This window comes from Vipera berus, assembly GCF_964194415.1.
Source record: "Vipera berus genome assembly, chromosome: 13".
NCBI lineage: Eukaryota > Metazoa > Chordata > Lepidosauria > Squamata > Viperidae > Vipera > Vipera berus.
In genome coordinates this window covers 3838055-3849715 of record NC_138216.1, presented here as the reverse complement: position 1 = coordinate 3849715, position 11661 = coordinate 3838055, and the positions used below count along the sequence as shown (strand labels likewise).

Genomic DNA, 11661 nt, shown 5'->3' with positions numbered 1-11661 from the left:
ATGCATCTGTGACGTGTGATTGTTTCTTTTCCCCCCCTCCCAAAAAAAAGAGAGAAAATAATAACCAAAGCAACAATAATAATAATAATCGGGTAAACCAAAACGGCTTTCCAGGCACCACTTCAAGAGGGAAGGAGAAAAAAAAAAGTCGAATGTTCCTGTAGGAGTCCTTAATACACCTTATTGGTTCTGACGGGTTTCCCCCTTTCTCGGCCGCAATCATACAGCGTAGAGTTCGTACACCTTCTTTACACAGTACACCAGGGCCGCCAGTGCTATTGTGTTGTGCAGTCTCTTCCTGTGCAGATCGTCCTTCCTCACTAGCACGACCGGGGTGGAGGTGGTCAGCGTGTGCAAGGGCAAGCGAGAGAGTTTGTAGGCATTGTATTCCACTTGGTACTTGCAGCAGGGGTCGAACTGCCAAGAGATCCCGTAGAGGGTGCAGCAGGCCACGCTGAGCACGCCGGCCGGCAGAGAGATGTAGTGGGAATAATCCACGGGGAGAGCCAGGGGGGTGAAGAGGCAGGCCGTGCCAGCCAGCACCGCCGTCTTGTGCAGGCAGTTCCCCACCGTGATCCAGCGAGCCGTCTCGTCCCCGATGCGGGTGGGCTCAATCACAATGTACTTGTACTGGGCTTCCAAGGCTTGCTCCAGCTCGTACTCAAACTGGTCCTGGGCGTTCTCCCCGTTGTAGATTTCGTGAACAATGTAACAGTCTGTGGCAGACAGGGAGACCCTGTTGGAAGAAAGGGCAGAGTTACTCAAGAGGGGTGCATGGACAGGCCTAACCCTGCCCTGCTCTGCTCTTCTCTTCGAGGGGGCCCTTGGCAGCCCGTCGTTGACACCATAAATATAGCCGTAGCGCTTAAGACTTATATACCGCTTCACAGTGCTTTGCGGCCCTCTCTTAAGCGGTTACAGAATCGGCTTGTTGCCCCCAACGATCTGGGTCCTCATTTTACCGACCTCGGAAGGACGGGAGGCTGAGTCAACCTTGAGCTGGCCAGGATCGAACTCCTGGCAGTGGGCAGAGTTAGCCTGCAATACTGTGTTCTAATGACAGCTCAAATGGGTCAACTTTAATTCCAGAGTGGAAGCAAATTGCACCATGTTGTGACTGCAGAGATGGGTCTCTCTCTGGGGCCCCCCCTCCCCTCCATGGCAACCCCCAGTATCGTTCGCCGGCATCCCAAGCAGCGCGCTCAGAACAACTTTGGCCCTAAAGTGCAACAAACCGTGGCAAGCGTGGCAGCCTTTTTTGGGGGGGGGGCTTTACGGCGGATGTTCTGTTTAATTTATGAACTGCGTGGTCATAAACGTGAAGATCTTGGGAGGCCCCCCGTTCATTGCTGGGAGGAATCGAAGAATTCATTGGGAAAATCTTAACAGGTTGAAAGATTGGCCGGTTTGTCTGGCTGGGAAGCCCCACTTGCCTCAATTCGACTTATCAGGCCGCTGGAAAGTCACTTCAAAGCCTTGAGGAGCCAAAGTTGTCACGCTGAACCTGTGAAGTGGGTGGGACTCTGTGGGTCTCCCGAGTGTTTTTATAAAGAGGCCTCAGGGCTTTGATATCGCCAGACCAGCACCCAGCTCTTCTGTCGGAACACGTCAGCAAAAAACAAGTGGGCTTATCAACTTAGCACATTTGCAAGCCACCGAGTCAGGGGACAAAAAAAAAAGAAGGAAAAAAAAAGCTTTTCACAAAATCTAAACTATACCAAAGAGACAGAGAAAGGTCTGTTTTGTTCAGGCCAGGATGTGACCCGGCTTCAGAGCTGCTCTTTATTCAACGCATTCATGCTCCGGGGCTTCCCGTCCCTAACAAAAGCAGGATTAGGGGGGGTGTCTCGTGGCATTTGTTTAGCGCCCATCACGAATGCTGGCGTCAGTTAAGGCAGAGACGAATGGTGTGAATTGTGACTGGTTTGGCCAAGTCTTTTCCCTAACCCAATTTTCCGCCTAGGAGAGAAGAAATCTACAGAGCTGCGATCCTCACCCTTGGCAACTCTGAAGATGGGTGGACTTCAAGTCCCAAAATTCCTCCACCCAGTTGCACTAGATGGGGAATTCTGGGAGTTGGAAGTCCACAATGCCGTTATAGGTTCTATTTATACCTAAAGGTAAAGGTAAAGGTTCCCCCGCACATGCGTGCTAGTCGTTTCCGACTTTAGGGGCCGGTGCTCATCTCCGTTTCAAAGCCGAAGAGCCAGCGCTTGTCCGAGGACGTCTCCGTGGTCATGTGGCCGGCAAGACTAGACGCCAAAGGCGCACAGAACGCTGTTACCTTCCCACCGTAGCGGTCCCTATTTTTCTACTTGCATTTTTTACGTGCTTTCGAACTGCTAGGTTGGCAGAAGCTGGGACGAGTAACAGGCGCTCACTCTGTTACGCGGCACTCGGGATTCGACCCGCCAAACTGCCGACCTTCCGATCGACAAGCTCAGCGTCCTAACCCACTGAGCCTACGGGAAGAGAAACACGAGCCAGGAGGAAACTATGGATGGACAGTACGGGTTTCCAGAGACGTCAGGTGGGGAACAGCCTGCTGCCCTATTTGAAGTCCGATCCCACCCAGCTGTTCCTACGGCTTGAGCAGCAAATTTAATGCTATTATATATTTGTTGGGGGGTGTCCCAACGTTGTCAGAGGATTCTGTGAACTCATGTAAACTCTTCTGGTCGACCTTGTACCGTGTGACTTGAATGTCGTGAGACACCGCAACTGTCCACAAAGGAAGAATTCATCGCTTTCCAGGAGCTACGACTGGAAATTTCAATCTCGGCTGGCTGCTCAAACAGACCGTTTATTTTGATAAAACGGCGAGCTAACCTTAGAAGCGTATTTTAAGATTGATCCAGGAAATATCCGCCGATGCCTCTGTGTGTGTGTGTGTGCAGCTAATGTCGCGCACACAACTCATCCGTATCCTTTCACGTTCTTTGTACTATTTTCGAGTCTTAACCCTAACCCTGACCATCTCACCTAGGAGCACAGGTATTCCTCTACTTGCGAACGTTTGTTTAAGGACCGAAGTTACAACGGCACGGACAAAAAGTGACTCGTGAAGGTTTTTCGCACAACGGTCGCGGCGTCCCCGGGATCACGTGATCAACATTCACGTGCTTGGCAACTGGCATGTACCAGTTGCGAAACAGGGCAAAACCCGCCGAACAACTCTCATACTCACTGACAGAAATTTTGCGGCTCCATGGTGGCCGTAAATTGGGGACTGCCTGTATTTCCTAGGTCAGCCAGAACATGCTTCCCTTCCAAGAAACGTTCGGTTCTTTAAGCAGAGGATCGCTATGGAGAAATGCAAGCTGGAGCTTGCATGAAAGGAGAGGAAATGCTTTGCACTTTCTACTCTACTCATAATAAAAAAATTATTATATTCCTATTCCATTCTATCCCGTTGGACTAAGCAAAGTTTTGAAAATAAAAGCGAGAGAGTGAACCTCTCTTAAGTCACGCAAAAATGCCCTTTAAAACAAAAACACCATGCAACAGATGTGCCCGGCAAACACGGAGATTTAGGCATATGGGGGGAAAAAACAAATATCTAATGATCTAACCAGTTGGGGTAAGGATCAATTAATAATATTTATTGCTTTCTTGGCACTTTCCAAACATTCAGAAAGTGCTTATTAAAACAGCCAGAGATGGCTGTTGTGTTAATTACAGGCACCCAGGTTCACAAGAGGGGGAAAAAATTAAACCAATAATTTATGTCTGAAACCTACATTGCAAAACTGAAGCAGCCACACACATTTAAACTATGAAACAAAGGGCTCAGCAGTCTAACAGGCCCCAGTTTTACACAAAACCGGAGTACAGAAGGATAATGTAACACAGAGATTGTTGTTAGCTGTGAAGTCATGTCCGACCCATCGCGACCCTATGGACAACGTTCCTCCAGGCCTTCCTGTCCTCTACCATCTTCTGGAGTCCCTTTAAGCTCAGGCCTCCTGCTTCAGGGACTCCATCCAGCCACCTCATTCTCTATCGTCCCTTTCTTCTCTTGCCCTCAACCTTTCCCGGCATTAGGCTCTTCTCCAGTGAGTCCTTCCTTCTCATTAGGTGGCCAAAGTATTTGAGTTTTAGCTTCAGGATCTGGCCTTCTAAAGAGCAGTCAGGGTTGATCTCCTCTAGGACTGACCGGTTTGATTGCCTTGCAGTCCAAGGGACTCGCAGGAGTCTTCTCCAGCACCAGAGTTCAAAGGCCTCAATTCTTTTGCGCTCAGCCTTTCTTATGGTCCAACTTTCACTGCCATACATTGCAACTGGGAAGACCATAGCCTTGACTATACGCACTTTTGTTGACAGGGTGATGTCTCTGCTTTTTAGTGTGCTGTCTAGATTTGCCATGGCTTTCCTCCCCAGGAGCAAGCGTCTTTTAATTTCTTGGCTACAGTCCCCATCTGCAGTGATCTTAAATTGATTACCTACTCCTAAATCTGTAAGTGAAAACCAGTGTTTGTGTAACCAGGTTACAACCCAGGAGATAGTGAGTTCCAGTTCTGTCTTAGGCACAAAACCAGCTAGGCGACCTTGGGCCAGTCACTTTCTCTCAACCCTGGGAAGGACGTAACGGCAAACCACCTCTGAAAAACCTTGCCAAGAAAACCGCAGGCAATCTCTCGAGATTCACATACCGTTAAACGGGGTGTGTGTGTGAGAGAGAGGAACTGTAATGCATTTTTAGATGTAACAACTGAGTCTTTAGACCAAGGCCCATGAAGATTCTGGAATGTAACTTGCATTGCTCCAAGCCAAACATCTAGGCGCAAAACCAAATGTCCCTAACAAATTAAAATCAACAGTGGTTGAGTAATACTCTGCTTATAGCTGGGACTGCACACGTATCAAGCTAACCTACAGTCTAGACACAGCTTCCCAAATAAACCACAACGGGCTGGATTCACAGGTCACATAAACACACATTATGGATTAACATAAGGCAGGAGCTAAAGTACTATCAAAGAACTCTGGCAATTAATTGAGCACTAGATTTATTATGTAACCTAATTTCAGGTCCACCCAGGCCAATAAGCGTTAGAGCCATCTGTTCAGTTTCCTATTGCTCCACAAATGTTGTATTTGAGTAGAAAACTTTGGCCTCCCCTATCAAAAGGGCTTAAAGTCAGACGAGTCCGATACGTTGAACTAAATTAGAGTACTTTTGCTCCTTCTGTAACTCAAGAAATTTAAGAGGTTTCTCAACCCTGGCAACTTTAAAACAGGTGGACTTCAACTCCCAGAATTAAGTCCAACCTATTTTGAAGCAACCAGGGTTGAGAAACAATGCAGTAGGGCAGGGGTGTCTTAACTTAAGACTTATGGACTTCAACTCCTAGGATTCCCCTCGCTGGGGAATTCTGGAAGTTGAAGTCCACAAGTCTTAAACGTTGCCACGGTTGGACACCCCTGCAATAGGGTATTATTAATCCCATTAATATTAGTCCTTTCATACCCATAGCCAGATGGAAAGGACTGGACCATTGTGAAAATGGTCCAGATATTGGCTGAACATAATTTACTATATCTAAACTACATTCCTAGCTGCAGCCAGAGACTCTTGCGGACGTTTGAGGAAAGAAAAATGATGTGGGAGAACTCTAAGGAAAGAATCCACTAGGATGCAGCTATCACTTGCCTCGAAACATGAGATCTGAATTCACCACATGGTTCAAAGAAGAATTTTCTGGACAGCTGCTTGGAAACCTACATGACAAGAATGCCTCCTCCTAGATTTTCAGAAATATGGATGATAATAATAATAATAAAAAAATCAGCCAGCGAGTATGTTTCCCAGGGTGAACATAAAAACACTCACAGCTAATTCTTCTTTGGGTGAGGAAGGAAGCGGACATTTCCAACAATTGGGGCAGAAACTTTATAGAACAAATAAATATTAATAAACACAAGGCAGGGTGTGCCCTTGTAACTTCTGGATGGGATCCCAGAATACAATGGAAACATACTTTAGAGTAGGATCTGCTCTGGAGAGCATGTAGGAGACTAATAATAAAATGCACTCTTTGCTTTGTATTAGAGCAGTTTTGTGCTGTGGTTAAGGCACCAGGCTGGAAAGTAGGAGATGGTGAGTTCTAGTCCTGCCATGGGCATGAAAGTCAGCTGGGCGACTTTGGGCCAATTACCAGGAGGCTGTGAGTTCTAGTCCTGCGTTAGCAATGAAAGCAAGCTGGGTGACTTTGGGCCAATTACCGGGAGGCTGTGAGTTCTAGTCCTGCCATGGGCATGAAAGTCAGCTGGGCGACTTTGGGCCAATTACCAGGAGGCTGTGAGTTCTAGTCCTGCGTTAGCAATGAAAGCCAGCTGGGCGACTTTGGGCCAATTACCAGGAGGCTGTGAGTTCTAGTCCTGCGTTAGCAATGAAAGCGAGCTGGGTGACTTTGGGCCAATTACCAGGAGGCTGTGAGTTCTAGTCCTGCCATGGGCATGAAAGCCAGCTGGGCGACTTTGGGCCAATTACCAGGAGGCTGTGAGTTCTAGTCCTGCGTTACCAATGAAAGCGAGCTGGGTGACTTTGGGCCAATTACCGGGAGGCTGTGAGTTCTAGTCCTGCCATGGGCATGAAAGTCAGCTGGGTGACTTTGGGCCAATTACCAGGAGGCTGTGAGTTCTAGTCCTGCGTTAGCAATGAAAGCGAGCTGGGTGACTTTGGGCCAATTACCGGGAGGCTGTGAGTTCTAGTCCTGCGTTAGCAATGAAAGCGAGCTGGGTGACTTTGGGCCAATTACCAGGAGGCTGTGAGTTCTAGTCCTGCGTTAGCAATGAAAGCGAGCTGGGTGACTTTGGGCCAATTACCAGGAGGCTGTGAGTTCTAGTCCTGCCATGGGCATGAAAGCCAGCTGGGCGACTTTGGGCCAATTACCAGGAGGCTGTGAGTTCTAGTCCTGCGTTAGCAATGAAAGCGAGCTGGGTGACTTTGGGCCAATTACCGGGAGGCTGTGAGTTCTAGTCCTGCCATGGGCATGAAAGTCAGCTGGGTGACTTTGGGCCAATTACCAGGAGGCTGTGAGTTCTAGTCCTGCGTTAGCAATGAAAGCGAGCTGGGTGACTTTGGGCCAATTACCAGGAGGCTGTGAGTTCTAGTCCTGCCATGGGCATGAAAGCCAGCTGGGCGACTTTGGGCCAATTACCAGGAGGCTGTAAGTTCTAGTCCTGCGTTAGCAATGAAAGCGAGCTGGGTGACTTTGGGCCAATTACCGGGAGGCTGTGAGTTCTAGTCCTGCCATGGGCATGAAAGCCAGCTGGGCGACTTTGGGCCAATTACCAGGAGGCTGTGAGTTCTAGTCCTGCATTAGCAATGAAACCCAGCTGGGCGACTTTGGGCCAATTACCAGAAGGCTGTGAGTTCTAGTCCTGCGTTAGCAATGAAAGCAAGCTGGGTGACTTTGGGCCAATTACCAGGAGGCGGTGAGTTCTAGTCCTGCCATGGGCATGACAGACAGCTGGGTAACTTTGGGCCAGTTCCCCTCCCTCCCCCCCCCTCTCTCTCTCAGCCATACCTACCTCCCAGGATTGTTGTTATGGGGAAAACAGGCGTTGGAAGGAGTATTAGGTATGTTTGCTCCTGTGAGTTACTTATAAAGACGAGATTAAAAAAAAATCTAGTAAATCAATAAAAATAAATCAGTTAGAGAGACTGGAGCAATAAAGCACCTGCTTCAACCCTCATTTCCTCACTGCAGTTTAATGGTTAACCCTGTTGAAGCGCAACCTAAGAAATGCAAGCTAGATAACGATGATGTCATCTTTTGATTTGCAACCCCTTGGTAACAAAATTCACCTGGGGTTGATCTAGTCTGTTGAGGGGCAATTGACAGCATGCAAGTATCGGTAGCAAAGTTCTCTAGAGCAGGCTCTGGTTTTAATATCTTCTGGTATCCTTACATACATTTATATGACAAATAACGTATTCCCTGGGGGGAAAAAAATTAAGCTCTTTTTCTTTCATGCCTTTGCAGATCCGACTATTTTAACTTCAGAACAATTTAAAAAAAAAGCACCTCACAGCCAATCATGCAAGAAGCCACACCACGAAGCGAGAAAAAGCTTGTTGCCAAGTTTGAAACTGGGCAGTGGAATAAAAATTAAGTTGCAGTTTTCAGACTTCGTTACATAATAGTTGGGTTGTAACTTATTATTATTATTATTGTTATTTTCAGAAAGTCACCTGAGAGGAACAAAATAAAAATAATTTTTTCCCCCGCTTTTCATTCAGGAGCTCACGCACTCCCTTCCTCCAAACAATACTTAAAGACTCTTTATTTACCATGCCAACAAAATATCCTTCTGTCCATTTTTCTACCTTGCTAGAAAAGCCAATGATGCTGGCTGAGGAATTCTGGGAGTTGAAGTCCACAAGTCACGTTTCAAGGGCCGCAGTTTGAAGACCCCTTGCTTTACGGATTTGTAAGTAAGTGATGGGAAACGGGAAGACGAGATCACTTGTTATATTTTAAAAGAAGGCGATAAGTTATTAAAATAGTTTGTTCTTGTGATGGAGAGAGAGGTTATTTCTTTATAGGCTTCTTTTCCTTTACTAATAACAATAACAATAATAAGTTGGAAGGGACCTTGGAGGTCATCTAGTCCAACCCCCTGCTCAGGCAGGAAACCCTATACCATTCCAGACAAATGGCTGTCCAGTCTCTTCTTAAAAACTTCCAGTGTTGGAGCATTCACCACTTCTGGAGGCAGGTTGTTCCACTGGTTAATTGTTCTCACTGTCAGGAAGTTTCTCCTTAGTTCTAGGTTGCTTCTCTCCTTGATTAGTCTCCATCCATTGCTTCTTGTCCTGCTTTCGGGTGCTTTGGAGAATAGCTTGACTGCCTCTTCTTTGGGGCAGCCCCTGAGATACTGGAACACTGCTATCATGTCACCCCTCACCCTTCTCTTCGTTAAACTACACATACCCAATTCCAGCAACCGTTCCCTATATGTTTTAGCCTCCAGTCCCCCAATCATCTTTGTTGCTCTTCTCTGTACTCTTTCTAGAGTCTCGACATCTTTTTTACATCGTGGTGACCCAAACTGGATGCAGGATTCCAGGTGTGGCCTTACCAAAGCATTGTATATTGGTTTCCCCCCCTTTTTTGCAGTTTCTATCTTTTTCTTTTGTACTAGTTTTTCATCTTTTTAATTGTAATCTTTTTTATAAAATGTCTGTAAAAATAAATTAAGAGCGCCCTTCAGAAAGGCACCTGCAAGGGCACGGGTGTCCTCCTGCTTCCGACATGTAGGAGAGAAAAGGCGAGAGAACTTTCTCAGCCGAAGGTGGATCTCAACTTTTCCCTTCTGACATTCTCCCACCCTCCCAATGAACTCACAGTGAAGTATGCTCACTGCCTTCACTGATGTATAAACCCAGAGGGATTAAAAAAAAAATCTAATCATTATTGTTCCTCCCTTCCCAGCCTTAAGACCGCCCTTTTTCACAAAACGTGGGCCTTTCCAAAAACAGCTGGACTCTTTCCTTTCTCACCCAGCACTTCCCACAGGACAAACACAACTTCACACCCGCCTCTAACCAGCACACCAAATATCTTCATCCTTTCCTTTCATTGCTCCCAGCCTCCCCTCTTTCCGACAGCCACAGCCACCCAGGACCCCCGCCCCCCCAATATCATTTTCTTGCAGCTGCATTAATAGGACAGTGGGGGGAAAAAAACCCCTTTCATGGGTTGTTCCATCAAATTCCCCCCTCACCCAGCTTCTACCCTTGTGAATGCTCCAACACTGGAAGTTTTTAAGAAGAGATTGGACAACCATTTGTCTGAAACGGTAGAGGGTTTCCTGCCTGAGCGGGGGCTTGGACTAGATGACCTCCAAGGTCCCTTCCAACTACTACTACTACTACTACTTATTATTATTATTATTATTATTATTATTATTATTATTATTATTATTATTATTATTATTATTATTATTATTAATCCACGCAGTCAACCAGACGTCCAGATTGGATTTGGCATTTTTGTCTACGTATCCTTACCAAGGACCCGAGATAGGCAGAGGTGGATGTTTGATGGATGTTGCAGAATGGAAGCTGCTCCCAGTAAGGCCGCTTTTTGCAATGGACCGATGGCGAATTTGTCAATGACAAGGGTGCCCATGTGGTGCTCCAGTTGTTTTGGGATTGCACCCAAGACGCCTATTACTATTGGTACCACCCGCGCTTGCCTTTGCCACAATCGTTCCATTTCTATTTGCAGGCCTTTGTGTTTTATTATGTTCTCCAGTTCTTTTCTCTTCTGTTCTGCTGTCTCCAGGCACTGCCACGTCCACTATGCGGACTTTTTTGGTCTTTCTTATCATCTGGATAGCGGAGGCAGCATTATTATTACTATTATTACATACCACCCCTGCTAGGTAGTCCAGACTAAAAGCACACCCAGGAGAACTCCCATCTCTCTCTCTATTGTAAAGTTACCCCAACAGGATCTTGCAGGGGCTGGAAGTCTTTCTCACCCACATTCCCCCCCCCCAACCCCAATTACTTTGATCTTTTCCCCAAAACTAGGAGGGGCCCTTCTGAGGCTTCCTTCTCCCTCCTCCCCCCCCACCCCCAATTCCTGCTTTGGCCTCTCCTCTGACCCTTGTCCAGCCCGCGGATCTTCCTCCTGCCTCCCAAGGTCATTCTCACAACGCGTGACTGGTTCACACGACCAGCCTCAACCCCCCACCTCCTCCTCCTCCCCCCAAATCCCTCCCTCCCTCCTGCCCTCTCCCAAAGCTGGTCTCTCTCCCCCCTCCCCCACCTTCAAAAGCCCTGGCAGCTCAACTCGGACCTTCCTCCCCATCATCCCCAGCCTCCCTATCGACGGGATCTCCCCCTCTCCCCGGTTTAATTAGAACGTGCAACCCACCGCCCTCCCCCCCATGGCTGGCTTGAGGGGAGGGGCGGATAGATCTCAGAAGACTGGAGGGGGAAGGGACCGACGGGGCAGCTCAGCCAGGCTGGGGGCGATGGGCGTTGTAGTCCTCCGAGGCTGGAGGGACTCTGCTCGAGCGGGGAGGCGTGCAGGCGCCGCTTTCCTCCCACCTCCCCCGGACACGGGCCCGGCTGAGAGGGGCGAGGCGGCCCGGCTTTCCCGGCCGGAGCGGCGGGACTCACCTCTCCCGGGCGGCGCCGCCGCTGGAGCTGCCGGGCCCCGCTCGCCTCCTTCCCCAGGCCGCCATCTTGGGAAAAGGCTTCGCAAATGTCTCCGCCGAAAAGGGGGGACGGCGGCGGCGCCGAGCCGAGGGCGGAGAAGGCGGCCGAGGGAGGCGCTTCGCGAGGGCCGCCGGGAAACGGAGTCCGGGAAGAGGGCGAGGAGGAAGCCCGGGCAACGGCTTCTTCCTCTCGCTCAAACTACAAACTCCAGCCATCTTGGCGCAGGAGGCGGCGGGCGGGAAGGGAAGAGGGGGGGGGGAAACAAGAGCGCGAGCGGTGCCTCCTGGGAAATGGAGTTCCGCCGCAAGGGGAGGCCGGCGGAAGAAGGGACGGGGAAAACTACTTTTCCCAGAGAAGGGCGGGCGCGGTGTGGTCCAGGTGGGAGGCTCCCGGAGAGCACGAGGGGCGGGGAGAAGAGATTTACCCACGCTCCGGAGAGCGGATGGGAGCCTGGCAGGAGTCCTGGCTCCGCCCACTTC

The 11661-nt window shown here is 48.9% G+C and overlaps 1 protein-coding gene across 1 annotated transcript; it reads right to left on the bottom strand.

Moving 5' to 3' along the window:
- Window positions 1-79: 79 nt before the first annotated feature.
- TMEM11 (transmembrane protein 11) lies at window positions 80-11412 on the bottom strand. Its single transcript, XM_081337908.1, has 2 exons — window positions 11144-11412; window positions 80-736 (listed from the first exon to the last, which is right to left on the bottom strand). Exons 1-2 carry the CDS (start codon window positions 11395-11397, stop codon window positions 220-222), a joined length of 771 nt encoding a protein of 256 aa, XP_081194034.1. The 5' UTR covers window positions 11398-11412; the 3' UTR covers window positions 80-219.
- Window positions 11413-11661: the final 249 nt, after the last annotated feature.

Bases quoted from the DNA above. Each gene is read 5' to 3' on its own strand.
- TMEM11 (XM_081337908.1), bottom strand. From the start codon at position 11,397: ATGGCTGGAGTTTGTAGTTTGAGCGAGAGGAAGAAGCCGTTGCCCGGG. The intron at 737-11,143 runs GTGAGTCCCGCC...TTCTTCCAACAG, and splicing joins GGCGGCGCCGCCCGGGAGAG to GGTCTCCCTGTCTGCCACAG.